General features: G+C 35.7%; 1 protein-coding gene across 1 annotated transcript in view; it reads left to right on the top strand.

The window, feature by feature from the left end:
* LOC134751899 (cuticle protein 7-like) overlaps positions 1–16,398 on the top strand; it is a 63,025-nt gene that overhangs the window by 23,522 nt on the left and 23,105 nt on the right. Inside the window, exons 3-4 of the mRNA XM_063687450.1 lie at positions 11,273–11,407; positions 14,965–15,054. Coding sequence (XP_063543520.1) covers positions 11,273–11,407; positions 14,965–15,054 — 225 coding nt within the window. The remainder of the gene's footprint in view (positions 1–11,272; positions 11,408–14,964; positions 15,055–16,398) is intronic.

Here is a 16,398-nt window from a genome sequence, read left to right on the forward strand (position 1 = left end):
CAAATTAAATTAAGATATCAGATTCTCTGCTTTCATTTGGTCGCCATTACCTCCAACGCTGAACAAATTGCTTGATAAAGAAAGTGCCTCGCGGCAATAAGTCAGAATTGTACATATTTATCCGAATTTTACAAAGCTAAAAAAACCGGCCAAGTGCGAGTTGGACTCGCGCACCGAGGGTTCCGTACTTTTTAGTATTTGTTGTTATAGCGGCAACAGAAATACATCATCTGTGAAAATTTCAACTGTCTAGCTATCACGGTTCATGAGATACAGCCTGGTGACAGACATACGGACAGACGGACAGACGGACAGACAGTCAGACGGACAGACGGACAGCGGAGTCTTAGTAATAGGATTCCGTTTTTACCCTTTGGGTACGGAACCCTAAAAACTAAGTAAATTCGTATAATAATTTATTTCGATTAAGTTTGCAAGCGTTCATACGCTGCGTATACAGCTTTATATCAAACAGCCCACGCTGTTATTTAAAAAACTTAAAATAACTAGGAAATGCGAAGGATACAAAGCTAAAAGGAACTCCATTAAAAAACATTAAAGGCATAGACAACTTCCTAATTCAGAAGGTGATTCATTGGATGAATAGAGCAATCAATGCATCGCTACCAACATGACGAGTCAATGTTACACCTTGACCCTTGTGCAGCCGCTTTATAATAGACCGTGGATGCATGTGATGGGCGCTTTACAATGCGTGCCAAATAAACAGTTGTACAAACAGCAACCTTATAACAAAAGGCATAAGGCATTATTTTTGAAATAAACAGTTTAAATTCTAAAATTTTTTTTTTAGGCACGATGTATGACATTGTGTTAGCATAATATAATAAGTTTATGGCAAATTTAATTTTGGCATAAGCTTTTATTGCTGACTGTACTTTTCTTTCCACAGGTAACTAATACTCATCGAGACAATTCTAACAACTCCAAACATAATTAGTTTGCCTTGTTTTATAACAGCGTTCCCATTGCCACCTCCTGTCTCCATCATCAGGCGTCGTAGCACGGTACGCTTATCACCATGCCTGTCACGTTCTAACAAGTATGTGAGTGCGAAAGTGACGGACTTAGTGATAGGGGAACCATGCTGCGCGGGCAGATCAGTTCATGTCATCATAATAATGCATTGTCATCCGACTTACATATGTATGCAAAATTTCAGCTCAATCGGAAAACGGGAAGTGGGAGTGGGTCAAATTTAGCTACTTGTACCTACCAAGATTTGACCCACACTGACGTCACTGACTCACTAAACATACCCACTGTGGCGTAAAGCCAGTGGACTATAATTGGTGATTTGTACCATAGAGTAACTTATACTAGAGCGGTATCGGTACTGTCACAGTAAATTTTGTAACCCCAGTAAATTCACTGCCATCTGTCGACACACTTTAAAACTAAAAATGAAGATTTATAAAAATACGATAGAATGTATTTAAATATAGATAAATGATTTTTTTTATTTGCATTAATTATTTTTATGATTTTGACCCATGTTCTTTCACTGATATGCGGTAAAATTGTTAAATAACAAACGAAACCGTCAACGCCATCTATACGACTGTAGGCCAAAACTAGTAGCGCCCTCTGAACGAGAATCAAATTTTCTTGATTTTCGAGGCACGTTTTTTCCTTAGACTGTATCCATCTATTACGGAGTTATATCTATCTTTGTTTGTACTATACTATATTAATCCAGAAGATTAAGGTAGACTTACCGGATGGTTTTCGGGTCTGCTGCTGGCAGAGGCCTCTGCTGGCGGCTGCCTGGTGATATCCTTTCTTGGTGGAGCACTTTAAATAGGTTTTTACCGAGTATTATTTTGGTTTCGTGTTAATTTTTATCACGTTTTTGATGACACTGAAGATGTCAGTTATTATGTTTTTCAAGACCTCTTTGTGTGACCGGCCAGTAGCTGCGCTACTTCTAATGAGTTAATATAGCATTTACTAAACACCTACATCCTACATATACATACTAACAGGGCAAGTTAAATTAGAGAACTAATATGAGCATTCTTTTGGCCTAACTGGATCACAAACGCTCACTTATGGAGAATAACCGGACAAACACCCGTACACAAGGAGATACATACGCGGAAATGGCATTGGATTGGACATATCCTCAGGAAACCTGACACCCATCCATCCAAAGTGGCCCTGACCTGGAATATGCCCGGCAAGCGGAAACATGGTCGCCCTAAATCCACTTGGCGTCGTTCTGTGGAGCAAGAGCTGGGTGTATTGGGGATGGGGTGGGAGAAGGTTACCCAAGCTGCCCAAGACCGTAGTCAATGGAAAAACAAGATTCGAGCCCTACACCCCAGCAGGGGGTTACAGGAAAAGAAGAAGAAGAAGAATATGAGCATTACTTTTATTAACAAAAATATACTAAATGTATTGTAGAGCTACATACATACATACCTACTTTAGTGATTCATTATAATATTTATAATAATTATAATACACTCAAGAGTAACAAAATGGCTGAAAATTGGTTAAATTCAATATTTTTTGAGTTTGATGCTATTATTTAGGTAAAATAAAACCAAATTGAATAATATATGTACCTACATACCTATACCAAACGTGTAACCTATAACTTACATGTTGTATTTTAGTGTACCTACTTGTTCCAAAATTGTTATTACATTTATGTTGGTTCAGTTTCATGTATGTGTGTCATAATATGCAATTTATTTAAAATATTTGATAATGTTTGAACGACTCGACAATTGAGAACAAATATCAGCGTTGGCTAAGGTTCGAAAATTGGCGGATCGTTGCCCATGGCGGGAAACTAGAAATTAAAAAAAAAAAGTTAAAAAGTTAAAAAAGTTAGTAGGCGGGAAAATGAAAACGAGAGCATCTTGGGTAGTTGAGAGCGGGCGGACATACGTTGTTTGATTGAAATGTTTATTATTGTAACTGATAATAAATATAAGTTTGTCCTATACTTATTATTTGGAGTTTTACTGGTTATATCTTAGTTGGTCAATAAATAAACAATAAAACAATTTGTTGCAGTAACAACAAAAAATCTTCCGATATAATACTGCAATATGAAAATTACTAAATACTCACTATAAACCAACAATAAACAGACAAACTATCCATTTATACATATCGTAATGAACCAAGACTAATGCTATAATAGACCGTGAAACTAAGAAACACTGAATGAAGATATCTGTCAACATTTTATTGTATTTAAATGGCTATCGCGAATTTCTGACAATAAATGATTACTTACTTACTTAGATAGCAAATGAAATTACATACTTTAACTTTTCGGACGTAAAGTAAAATAACAGAATAAGTAATAGTATTATGCAAAACACTCTCATTATCATCATCATATTGTAAGCGGGGTTCTGAACGTGCCCTAACTGACAGCGCGGCTGTCATCGAAGCGAGCTGTCAAGATGGCTTCCATCGAAAAACGGGTAGCGTCGGTCTGAAGCATTGTAGTGTATCCAGTCAAAATAAATCGTTTTCTCAAGACCTAGTGCGTTTTACTGTTATTAATATCAGCCTTTTATCGCCCACTGCTAAGTGTTAAAGTATATACTTTTGCCTTGGAGTCCAAATAAGTAAATTTACTGAATTAAAACTGCGAAAGTACAAACGAATGCTTTTATATTTTGTCCAAGAAGAATGTTGACACATTGCTATGGTAACCAGTAGTTTTCTTAAATGTTGCCTATATAAACTCTATTCTGCAACACTAAGCATAGAGGCTCTTCGAGTACGCCATTTATCCCGGTCCTGAGCCAATCTTATCCAGAAGTGACCCGCAATCTTAAGAAACACTACACTACCCTACTCATAGTGTTGTGTTCCTGCCGGTGAGTAAGGCTGCCAGAGCTCAACGAGGGTGCGGGGTGTCAGGGTCGGGGACGCGCATGTAACACCTCTGGAGTTGCAGGCGTCCATAGGCTACGGACACTGCTTACCATCAGGCGGGCCGTATGCTTGTTTGCCACCGACGTAGTATTAAAAACTCTTATTTCCTATTTTGGATTACATCTAACTACGCTAACACCACCTAACACCTTGTTGGCGGGCCGGGCGGGTGAAATTTAGGTTTAGGATAAAATTTAGGATGTAATTTTTCAAATAGACACGAAAAGGCTAAAAAAAACAAAAAGGAATATCAAATATATCGATATTTGAAAAGCTATGGACCATAATGTTACATATTAAAATTTATGAAAAACTATAAATGTCTCAAGTAAAATTGACATTTAGTAAATACAAGGTTTTTTATAACAAAAAATTTCCCCATTCAATGTAGGTAACCTTGTTTCAGCTAAAACAGTAGAATATGAGATAATATACATTCAAACCGAGTGCATAAGACCATCTCAAGCTTTATAGGTACAGATTTCGCAATAGGCTATCAAAATCTACCTTCTTTATTTGGTATGGTCGTTTAAAGATATTCGGAAGATTTTAAGGGCATCTTAAATATAAAATACTCGTATAAAGGAGTGCAAACATAGGTGGTCCCCTACTGCAGGTATGTGTGCTAAATAGGTTGCCAAACAATCAAACTATCACAAAAGTTAAGGACAAAATTGTGTTCTTTACTCGTCTTAAAATTACTTTGCTATAGTTTAAAAAACATGAAATAGATTAGAGATATAAAAACTTTGTACAAAAAAATAAAACCGACTTCATAAAGGATAAAATAAAATTATGCGTTACCAACTAATATGTTTGAAGTCGATGCCAAGCCAAATAGTAATATTACCGGTCAATAATAATCAGCTTTATCATCATCACAGCAAATGGTTGTTACATGAAAATTGCTATACGTAATAAGCTAACTGCATTTGACATTGATTTATTGTGCGAACTAAAAGATGGTTTTATGCAGCTTTTATGAGAATTTTGCATATTTTTATACCACGTCGGTGGAAAACAAGCATTCAGCCCGCCTGATGGTAAGCTGAGCGATCACCGCATAGCCATAGCCTTTGGACGCCTGCAACTTTTGGAGTGTTTTATACACGTTGCCAACCTATTAAAAACCATTTTACACCCCAAAATTGTTATATAATAGAATATGTATTTATTTATTTTGTGCCCACTAAGAAAATGTGTAAGAACGCAGCCAGAGTAAATTTATATAATTTCAGAGGAAATCTGTAATTAATTGTAACACCTATGTACAATTAAACAACATCAAATAAAAATATTGATGGATTGATTGAAACTAATTTAACTTTATGCACCGAAAAACAACAGAACACCTACACGATCGAAAACAATATATAAATATCATTTAATCAAAAAACAATACTAACGCAACGCCGCCGTTTCGAAATACTGCAACACTGGCCCAATTAGGTCCATTGTTTTTTAATGTGGGATGGGAACTGGCAACACCACAATGTGTCATAACGTTTACATTATCTGTGGTCATACAACGCTTTTGGAAATTTTGTTTTGTTATATAAATTGTATTGACATCTTGTTTATGAGAAGTAGGTTATTCTCTCGACGACACGAGTACAACAATTATTTGCGTATTTTATGAAATATGTGTTTTTTTTATCATGATAAGTCGCTTAAGGGGATCCCATGCCCCAATGACCTTGCCATTTTGGGAATGTGTCTGATTTTCTGAGCATCAATATAATGCCATTTCTCTCCTCATGTATGGTTAATGATGTGTTGTCGCAGTTTCCAAAATTTCGGTAACTTCTTATGTTTTTGTATGGGGATCGAAATTTTTCGGTACCATAATTCCTTAATTTCCTATGATTTTTGAATGAATGAATGAATGATTTACTACGTATTTTTTCTATGGTTTTATTTAACAGTCCACACAAATATGGATAACACTATAACTGTTGCAAGATGTTATTTTTAATTATAGCCATTATATGTATCTCAGTTACATTATTTGTTTAACAAAACAATATTATTGCAAGAAGTATTAGACTGTAATTTAATACTGCGCGACTCGCCAACTTGCCACCTCGCGCCCATAATTGTGGTGTTTAAAGATCTATTATGTAAAGTTATGACCTTTCATATAATTTCAATGCAAATGTCATGTGTTTTGTGCGATAATACATAGGTTTATCTGTGGTCTATAATTTTGTTGGTTCGTATGGTATATGATTTAATGAATTGTGAATTTATTACGAATGGTGTAAATGTATTATTACTGGTTTTCTTAAGCCGTTTATATATTCCTTGTAGGAACTAGGAACATTATCGATCACTGAACAATCATTTTCATAAATAATTATTTGTGTAATAGGATTACATTATGTCATGTCAATCTTCTCGAAATTTTGAGCCCTTTGCCAGCATTCATGGTCACGGGACATACCTACAGGAAAATAAACAAATGTCTCTGTCAACATTACTTAGTGCTGAATAACGTTATAATTGTCATGCAGTTTAATATCATCATCATCAAGAATAAAAATAGTTTAAAAAAGTAATTAAATTTCTCAATAAACATAGTAAACTTAGCCAACTAACTTTTTCTCAACCAAATCGTGGCGCGCGCCTCCCTGCGTTACATCCACTCTAGCTTCGCAAGCGTGACTCTAGACTTACATTACACTTTTAGAACTACAATGCATTAAGTCCATTACAAAACTCAAGCTAATACAAACCTTAATCATATCATCATAAAGTTTACTTTAACAATTTATAGATAATGTGATTTTGAGTGAATGGTTATTTTGTCTTGCGTTCGTGTTCCTATTTCGAAATTCAAAGTGCAGAGTGAACTATATCTGTATGAACAATACTAAAAGGTGACATGTTTTAATTGTCATATTGAACTTTTAAGTCAATTGAATAGATTAAGCTTGAGATAATTATTTGCAATCATGATATTTGAATCTATCATGCCATCTATTGTCATAGGTATTATAAAACGAAGAAAATATTTTTCACAAGCAAAGGTCGGCATACAAGCAGTCTACCGTTTATTTCCACCTGACTCAACCGTGTTATATATTGCTACATATTGATTTATTAATTCGATTTAAAGTTAGTTTATCTGAAATTCTACGTGAATCATGTTTTATTTATTAGTTAATTTTTATTCTTTTATTTTTGACATGTTTCCAGTAACTTAGTTAATATTTTAGTAATACATATTTTAATTTTTAAGTTTGTATTTTAATTTTAATAGATCTTTATGTTTCAAAGCTTTTATGAGCCATGTTGCTTGAATTAAATGAATACAATACAATACAATTGAAAATTACAGAAATTTATATTTATAATGACAATAAACAGATACACATTTTCGAATGCTTTTTGGACTCACTAACACTTTTCTGCTGTTCTTACAATTAAAAAAAGACCTATGAAGGGAATGATAAAAAAAGGAGATAAGAAGTGACAATGGTAGTGTCGCAGCGCTTTGAGGAGTTAACCACAATTTTCTGTAAAAATGAAGCTGTAATGAATTCACAACCATACTTTTCGTTACCTCAACCCCGAACCCACGGTTTTCACGTTCTTCTATCTTTTTTGTTATCAGCTACAAGCCTAAGGGCACATAGTTGGTCTAGTAAATGCTACGATTCCAACCTAACCTTAAAGCTAAATCGGCGGTCACGACGCGTCGAAGGTGTGCCTTACAAGTTACTATTATCATGATTTCGATAGCAAAATCACATAAGTTATCATTGTTTAGATATTAATATGTTTCAATACAGAAATTATAGATGATCTAATCTTGTAGTTTTAGGTAAGAAATGGATTGAAATAATGATGATGATATAAAAAAACTTTTCCTACTGTTCGCCAAAAGTCATTTCACCAGTTTTGTTAGAAGGGTAAGTGGGTAGTGGTAAGTACGTAGTAGTAAGGCCTTTTATTTTTACTGCCACTATGGAATATTTGCAAATAGGTATACGTATGTATCTCATCAACCCACGTATACATACATCTGCTAAATTCTATTTTTTGCCTTACAGACATTATTTTATAACAAATACAGACATTAAGTTAGTACAGAGTAATGGACTAAATACCAATACTAAATACTTATGGTTTAAGTTACACAAACGTATTATTACAAAAATAATGAAGACTATTCTACATTATCAAAAAGATAATGAAACGTCCCAGACCACAGCTATTCAGCCGTCAGATAAAATTAAGATTTAATCTAGGAAGTGCTGCGAGTTGCGTAAACTTTAATTAAATTGTCTATGGTTGTGTGGAAGACACGACTTTTGTTTTTTATTGCGGACTATAATTTATGTCTGATTCAAAGATGCTCATGCGCATTCCACAGATACTAATAAGATTACTGAGAATAAAAAGATGCCGACTGATGACGAATCTATGGCAACCTTTGTCATTAAGGAGCCGTGGGTTAAACCAGCAGTTTTTGAAAAATTGTCGCGCTTTTTAGATCATAATGCAGCCAAAACTATGAATAGTGTTTTGAGGTAAGTATTTCTCTAGTAACTTCATTAATTAGAAATCTGATAAAACTTTCGCGAGATAGAAAAAAATCACGAATAGAAAAAAAGCGCACCATGAAAAATTTGTGACGATTTTGCATAAAATGTATAAGCTAAAAATATGAAAATGGCTTCTAAAAATGCGATTACTTTTTTTGTTAAAAATTACTAAAAATTAGGAATTTAATAACAATGATATCCGCGACTCCGGGCACGCACGGCTGTCCGCTCAGTGCTTAGCGCGTTTAACAGTAGAATAGAAAAAGTATACTCATTTCTCTTTTCGGTAAAAAAAAAAAAACAGTATGATTTTCTCTGCCTATGCTCCATTGACAAGCGACTTTTGGTTATTGTGTTTGTTATGTTACACTTTTAGTTAACTTTCAAAAAATTAAACGTCTAAATCCATTCTGTGTAAAGACTAGATTATTTTTTTGTACAGCTAAAGACGTTTGAGACAAATTCTTAACGTAGCAATAGAGACCGGAAAAAGCCTTTAAAACCTCCAGACTTAAAAGGATGTATTATTCAGTTAATAAGCTTATTTTGTTGTTGTACGCGAGCATTTTTTAATAACTTATTGGTTTATTTGTAAAAATATAACAGACAATTGGCTACAACAAACATTTTGGTCGTGTAAAAAACAGGACCAAAATAATTGGAGCGCTTGTGAATCCAAAAGGCATTCGTAAATTCTCATATTGCAAATTTCACTCATTCGATATCACCTTTCTTTAAGACAATACCTATTCACTCTATATTTTGACCACTTTTTTCATCTAATTGTTTATCATGTTGGCCGTGCTAATATGTAATCAATTATATTGTAGAAAGACTAACAGGACTAATTTTTGCTTCAAATTTGACAGCTGATGCAGATGGTTCTGTAGGTACGGCTCCGTACATTATGCGGTAATTCTGATTGTCAAAATTTGCCTCAAAACTGCCTCGCACAGCTAAACCGTGGAATAAACTGTCGCCTGAGAAATTTCCGGACCATCAGACCTTCAAGAAAAGAGCGTACCCCCATCTTAAAGGCCGGCAACGCATTGGCAACCCTGTGGTGTTGCAGGTGTCCATGGGCAACCGGAATTGCTTAACATCAGGCGATCGTCTGCCATCGATAAATCGACAAACATTAATCAAAAATTAAAATCGCATCGGAATAAGTAACGTGATTATTTCCAAAGGTTATTTAAATTTCCATCGGTGTTTTTATAAAAATTTGTAGTCTAGGACCCCCAGAGTTGTTCTAAGCTTACTTTGCATTGATTTTAACATAAGTGATGAAGTGTCATCAAGTCATCATCATCATCATTATATCAGCCAGAGAACGTCCACTGCTGGACATAGGCCTCCCCCAGAGAGTGCCACAATGACCGGTCTTGCGCCACCCGTATCCAGCGGAGCGCATCAAGTCATACGAGTATTTTCATAGAAATTTGACACTAATGATTGCTTAGTCACACTTTGTCATCGCAAAGGCCATGCAGAGTTAGCTTGGTTCAACTCCGACTCTTATAATGTTGTTATTCTAGACAGTAGACAGTTGCAAGTGTCTCCAAACACTAACATTGATCGCTGACTTCGGCGAGAGGTTCGGCCTTGCACTATCGATGCATTGTTGCATGTGCAACGGAGCGACAGCAGAAACGACGCGCTTTTAAAAGTGTATCTATATACCGTAAAGCCTGACCAGTAACATATGATCATTGGCAAGAGGGCGCTGTTCATTCTCATGTATAGGGTGACAGTTCAGTATAGTATGAAAAAATTAGTTTCAGTAAAATTCCGCAACATGGCGCGTGATCATATTCCTTCAGGCTTTAAGTGCCACTTGGATAATATTGTCTTCGGTTACCGCGATAGTTACTCATGAAATAAAACTATGACCTGTAAATGGTTCGAAACGTCGGGATGTATTATAAATTCAATATACGCGATATAATCCGTTTTCATAGTTTTATTTCATGACACTTGGATGTCAACTTAAAATTAAGGAGCTACCCGAGGTTTTCACCGATTTTTGACAAGTTTTAAATCGTATCTCCTCTATTTGCACTACAGATAGAATTATAAGATAAACGGCTTGAATATTTTATCTCCATTTTTATCTACCGGATTTAGAAAGAAATGAATAGTTATTTTTTTATGATCTTTTTAACATTGTCTAAAAAACACTTTTTTCGTATCTCGATTGCTGTGAAAGATCTTACATATACGAAATCTACATATTTGGGTTCGTCTTTGACGTCTCTAAAAATTGGTCAGAGTTTTTAATTTTAAACTAATTAACACAAAAGTTATGGCCAGAAAACTAGTTTTTTGGACCAGTACGGCTACCATCGGTTTGGCACTGACATAAACACCATCGAGAACGTAATTTACTGTCTATGCATCCCGCTCGTACTCGCATATAAGTGCTAAACTGATGGTAGCCGTACTGGACCGAGGGTTCGCAAAGCTCAAGATTCCACTTTTCGAACAACTCTTTGTTTATATGACCTATATATTAAAATTATACTTATGACAGAAATTCCTTAGATTTGCTGTCGGTACAGTTATTGTATGCAGATGCGCGTCGGCGGCGGCGCGTCGACGAATATCTCACGCGCACAAAAACGCTTTACGCTGTGATTTACGCGTAAACCGTTGAGCAAAACTGATGGTAGTGTTAATTATGGGTATCACTATCAACTATCATATTGTACCTAAGTTATTACAGAACAGAGCAAGGTTATGGGGCTATAACTTGTATAAAAAACAACTCATACTCATCCTAGACCTCTTTCCAGACCCTCTTCACCTGCATAGTGGCCTGCGCCGTGGTGACCCTCGCGAGGGCGGCCAACGAATACCTCCCCCCACAAAAGGGGTACAACTACGAACCCCCGAGCGTACCCTTCCCTACCGACAACAATGGAAACAAGGTAAGATAGAAACTTGGTCAACATTGCCTGCCATGCCAACATTGCCTGGTTTGAAAAACCGTGATTGACAACCAAACAGTTACTGTGGCTAAAAAATAAGTGCATTTCCGTTGCCAGAGAGGTTTTGGGATTATACTGAGCCACTTTTATTATGGGACAAACCCCGAAATCGCGAAAGAAAATTTGGCTGTGTCATACATTTTGGCTAGTCCATTTTCTATGGGAGGGTAAATTTTTTTCGCGATTTCGTGGTTGGTCCCATAGTAAAAGTTGCTCAGTATAATCCCAAAACCTCCCTGGCAACGGGAATGCACTTATTTTTTAGCCCCCGTGTTTATAATTCCTAATAATGGTCGCCTTTAGTGTAGATATGCCATTGCAACTTGCAACATGGTAGTCGATTATGAGCAATAAGTGTAGGTATACCGTGTCAAACAATTGACTTTTGATTTTATGTATTCCGCACTTATATTTATAACTCTCATTATGCTTAACTAGCTTAAACTTCAATAACGAACGATTGACGTATACTAATTGTATATGCACTATTATGCACTTAGACAGTTCAAATACCTCATGCTAGGCTTCAAACTTTGCATGCATCGTTCCTCAAGAAAAGGCTCCTTAACACAGCCGGCATTTATGTCATTATTAACAATGCTTCAATATAAATGCAACGCAGTCGAGTTCATAAACATATTTACAAGCCAACATTCCAAAAATATATTTGTAAGAAAGAAAAGAAAGAAAATAACTTTATTTTGCATGAAATATGGTACAAAAGGTGTATTGTATTGTATCACTTATTTTAGACAAGTAGTCCATATTATATACATGCATAACTTAATTACAAACATCATTAAAAATAGATAACTTAATAAATTAATTAATTCATTAAAACACTCCATATTTACACTCCTCAAAAAGCCAGTCCAGACGAGAACAATTTTTTGCCAATCTGATTAAATTGTCCTATTAAATGAGGTGGTGCGTACGCAAACGACAATTTCGACCGATTTCGACCGCCGATTATGACCGATATTACTGATAAAATGGAGGTGCGGATGCAAGAATATCAATTTGTGACGCTACTATTCGCGCTAGGGGCATTTTTTTAATTTAGAGCGCTCAAATGTCACCATAGATTTAAAATTGGTGATTAAATTGGAGATTGACGCCTATTTATTTTCTACTCTAAGAACAAATTAAATTATTTTCTATGAACATATTTTAATTTGTGTTTTTTTTTTTCAAGTAGACACACTACTATTTAACTATAAAATAACTGTAACTTTAACTTTTGTGCTAGCTTCACAAGCCTTCGGGAAATTGTCATATACTTGGAAATTTCGACCCATGCCACCGTGACCGGATAACCGAGCGGTTCAGGCACCTGTCCGGTAAACGGGGGACGCTGGTTCGATTCCAGCTCTGGACACTGGAGGCTTCGGTCATTTTTTCCTTCGTATATGACATTTATTTCAGTTTATTTGTTTTCTGGTCAAATCGGTCGATTTGATCATCTCGTACAAAGTGTTTGTAAACTCTACCTTTTACTCTATCTTTTAGTGAAAGCCTTTGTTTTATCCCTTTTTGTAAAATACTGTGCCTTTTTTTAAGAAATAAATATATCTATCTATCTACCGTACTAATGTCCCTTTTCATGAGAACCACACAAATAACTGACGTCCTCGACGATCTTTATAGTGTTAACCTTTACCGTAAGTATAGACTGAATTGCACGGCATCTAAATAACGTTAAACAACTGTTATAAGGTAAGGTAACTATGCTATTACAGATTCGTTTTCACGGACGCTGCGCTAGGCCGGGTGCTTTAAGTAACCATAGTTTAATCATTGCTGTAATGTAAAGATTAATGCTCTTTGTTCATAAAACTTTGCAAGCATCATCATCCAAGCCTTCAGTCGCCCACTGCTGAGCATAGGCCTCTCTTCGTGTACGCCACTTATCCCCGTCCTGGGCTAGTCTCATCCAAAAATTCCCCGCGATTTTTCGAACGTCATCCACCCAACGAGCCAACGGACGCCAGGCGCTTCTTTCATCCGAAAGCGGCCACCAATCCGTCAACATTTTGGTCCACCTGCCATCACTCTGCCTTTGGTTAAAATTGTTTTAAGAGAAAACAAGATGCTTATGTACATATATGTAGTATATTTTTGTTTACCAGAAAATGCTCCATTAGCCAATGGGCATAATCTTGGTTCATTTAATCAATCAATCAATCAATCAAAATATTTATTGTTGGTCATGAGTTACAGAGATGTTATTCTAATGTACAATGGTCTTCATGTCCTGCCTCAGAGAGGCGTACAATATGGAAACTTAATTCTATTTACTTTAGTTGGTGTAGCTTTACTGCTACTGTCGCTAGCGACTTTAATGTAAAAGATCGTCCGTTAAATCAATTTTATTGTTTTTTTATTGTCATCATCTGCCAATTTAAATTTTACGGTTAAAATGTATAACCAAGCTTCACTTAAGTCAAAAGTAAAAGTGAATTTAAGCCTCAGTTAATGCAGTTCAACTCGTCCTTACAGTATTTCGGGGTTCAAGGCTGTTTATTGTTTATTATAAGTGTGTAGGAGGCCAGTTATTTTAATTGTTATGTTATTATGGGAATATTAACGTTATCGTGGATTGTTAAACAAATGTAAGACTATTGCGTGATTACCATGGACATGGTTAAAGTTTACAATTCCGATTTGTCCTAACCTAACAGATATGTTTGTAATATTGTCTTCGGTTACCGCGATAGTTACTCATGAAATAAAACTATGAAAACGGATTATATCGCGAATTCAGTATACGCGTATGAAAAAAAAAATGAAAATATTTTATTACATTAATAAAATGTTACATTACAAGGTAGTAAGTAGGTTGGGACTTCCTATTAAGTATAATCCTAGCGTAGCATTTTCCTAGTTTTATTTCATGATACTTATGTTTGTACTTCTGATTTGGATAAAACTGATTTGAGGAGTTTCTCATTCTGGGCGGGATAAATAATCAAAAGTAGTCCCGAAAAAAATGTATGTATTTTACTGTAGAAAATTTTCGCAAGATGTATATTGAACATATTTAGCTAACTTTGTAACAATTTAAATGCACAACAAAGTGCAAAAACGCCACTGTACCTAAATGTACAGGACGCTCCGAGCCACCCATAACAGCATTTATACGTCATTATGATGTCAGCGACGTCATTATGACGCTATAATTACGTAATTATGACGTCGGTTATAAATTTTGGTAAAATAAAATCAGTTATTGACTTTAGAAATAACTATACATATATTATATAATACAACTATGAAATTATTAAAAGTTAAATAAGACACTGTCAAATATATTGTACATATATAAATTAATCTTTAGATTTAAGATAATTGCCTTGCCCTACCAGGGCCCATGTGAAACTATTATATATGTAACACCTGTGTACCATGGATGCAATAAATAAATATGAAATATGAAATATATTAATTGTGACATGTAGTCATAATTAATAATATAATTATAATTTTATTTATTTCAGGCTCCTGGCCCCTTCAGGCCTCCACCCCCATCGCGCGGGCCCGCGTACGTGCCCCCACCCCAGCAACCGAACCCTCCGCCGTCGCATGATGTAAGTACTACCTTTTTTAATTTGAGAAAGTTGGGAAGGGTGGGCAAAGTTGTGAAAATAATTCCAGCCGGGCTAGCTGATGATTGGCACGACAGTATCTCGCGGCGAGATAGACTACCCTTCCCTCTTTTATTAACATAGTTAGTAAAAGACGGGCCTCAAGGGCAAAGTTGGTTGAAAAATGAGCAAAGTTGTGAAATTGTGGGTAAATTAAAATAAAACAAATGACCTATTTTAATTTTCGCGCATCCACCAAAGCCAATCTTATTGGGAACCCTTCCGCAGAATTGGAATCTCGAGCACAGAATAAGTAGTCCTCGGGGCCCAAATTTTTAGATGGTATGTATTTTATTTCGATTTTTGTGTTTTTTTAGCTGTTCTGATAACAAGTAGTTTAGGAACAAAATATAAACGCTCGTAATAAAATAAAACAAAATATTTTTAATTATTTACGCGCATCATCTAAATAATGCTCGGGGAAGTAGGACCCTTTGGGGGCGAAGTACTTCTTAGTGGACACTGTGGCGTCATAATCGTCGTCTTTAGCTGGATCTTGGTTTACACTGTCACCGACGTCACCGCCTGCGTCTACTTTGTTTTCATCTGAAAAGCCTGGAAACGATCATATTTCAGTAGAGTTAGACCAGTGGTGGGCAAAGTACGACCCGCGGGCCAAATCCGGCGCGCGAAAGGATTTTATCTGCCCGCCGCCGGCCATGACGGCCGGAAAAAATGTGTATATGACCAGCGATATAATAAAAATGCATTCTTGCTGTAAATCTGGCCCTCCCCAGGTTGCAAAATGACGTCAGCGACGTCATAATGACGTCATTTATACGTTATAATGACGTAACGGACGTCATAATGACGTATAAATGCTACCTGGGTCCTCTTAAATTTCTTCACGTATTGGCCCCTTGTGAAGAAAGTTTGCCCACCACTGAGTTAGACCAAGATAAAAGATAACGCTACAGCGATTTTGATGGCACAGACTGTGTTTCAAGTGTTGTACGTCATAATTTCATAGAAGTTTGACGTTAAAAATAACGCACAGTTTGGGCTATAAAAATCGCGGCAAAGTTATCTTGGTCTAACTCTAACAAGATTGTTTGTTATTATGGTGTTTCTGCTCGCTTGTGTAAATTAGCGAATTATTATTTCGTTGTGATATGTGATATTAATGTAGGTAAAAATGGATTGACTGAAAAACATGCAAAATTTTAGGGCTTTTCTAGAAAAAATATAGGTAAAATTATAATCGTTATTAAAGGAACAGTCGCTTTAGTTTTGCATCGTTCGTTTTTAAAACGACACTATTTTCTAATACCCATTTATTCAAATTTG

This window comes from Cydia strobilella, chromosome 23 (genome assembly GCF_947568885.1).
Source record: "Cydia strobilella chromosome 23, ilCydStro3.1, whole genome shotgun sequence".
Classification (NCBI taxonomy): domain Eukaryota; kingdom Metazoa; phylum Arthropoda; class Insecta; order Lepidoptera; family Tortricidae; genus Cydia; species Cydia strobilella.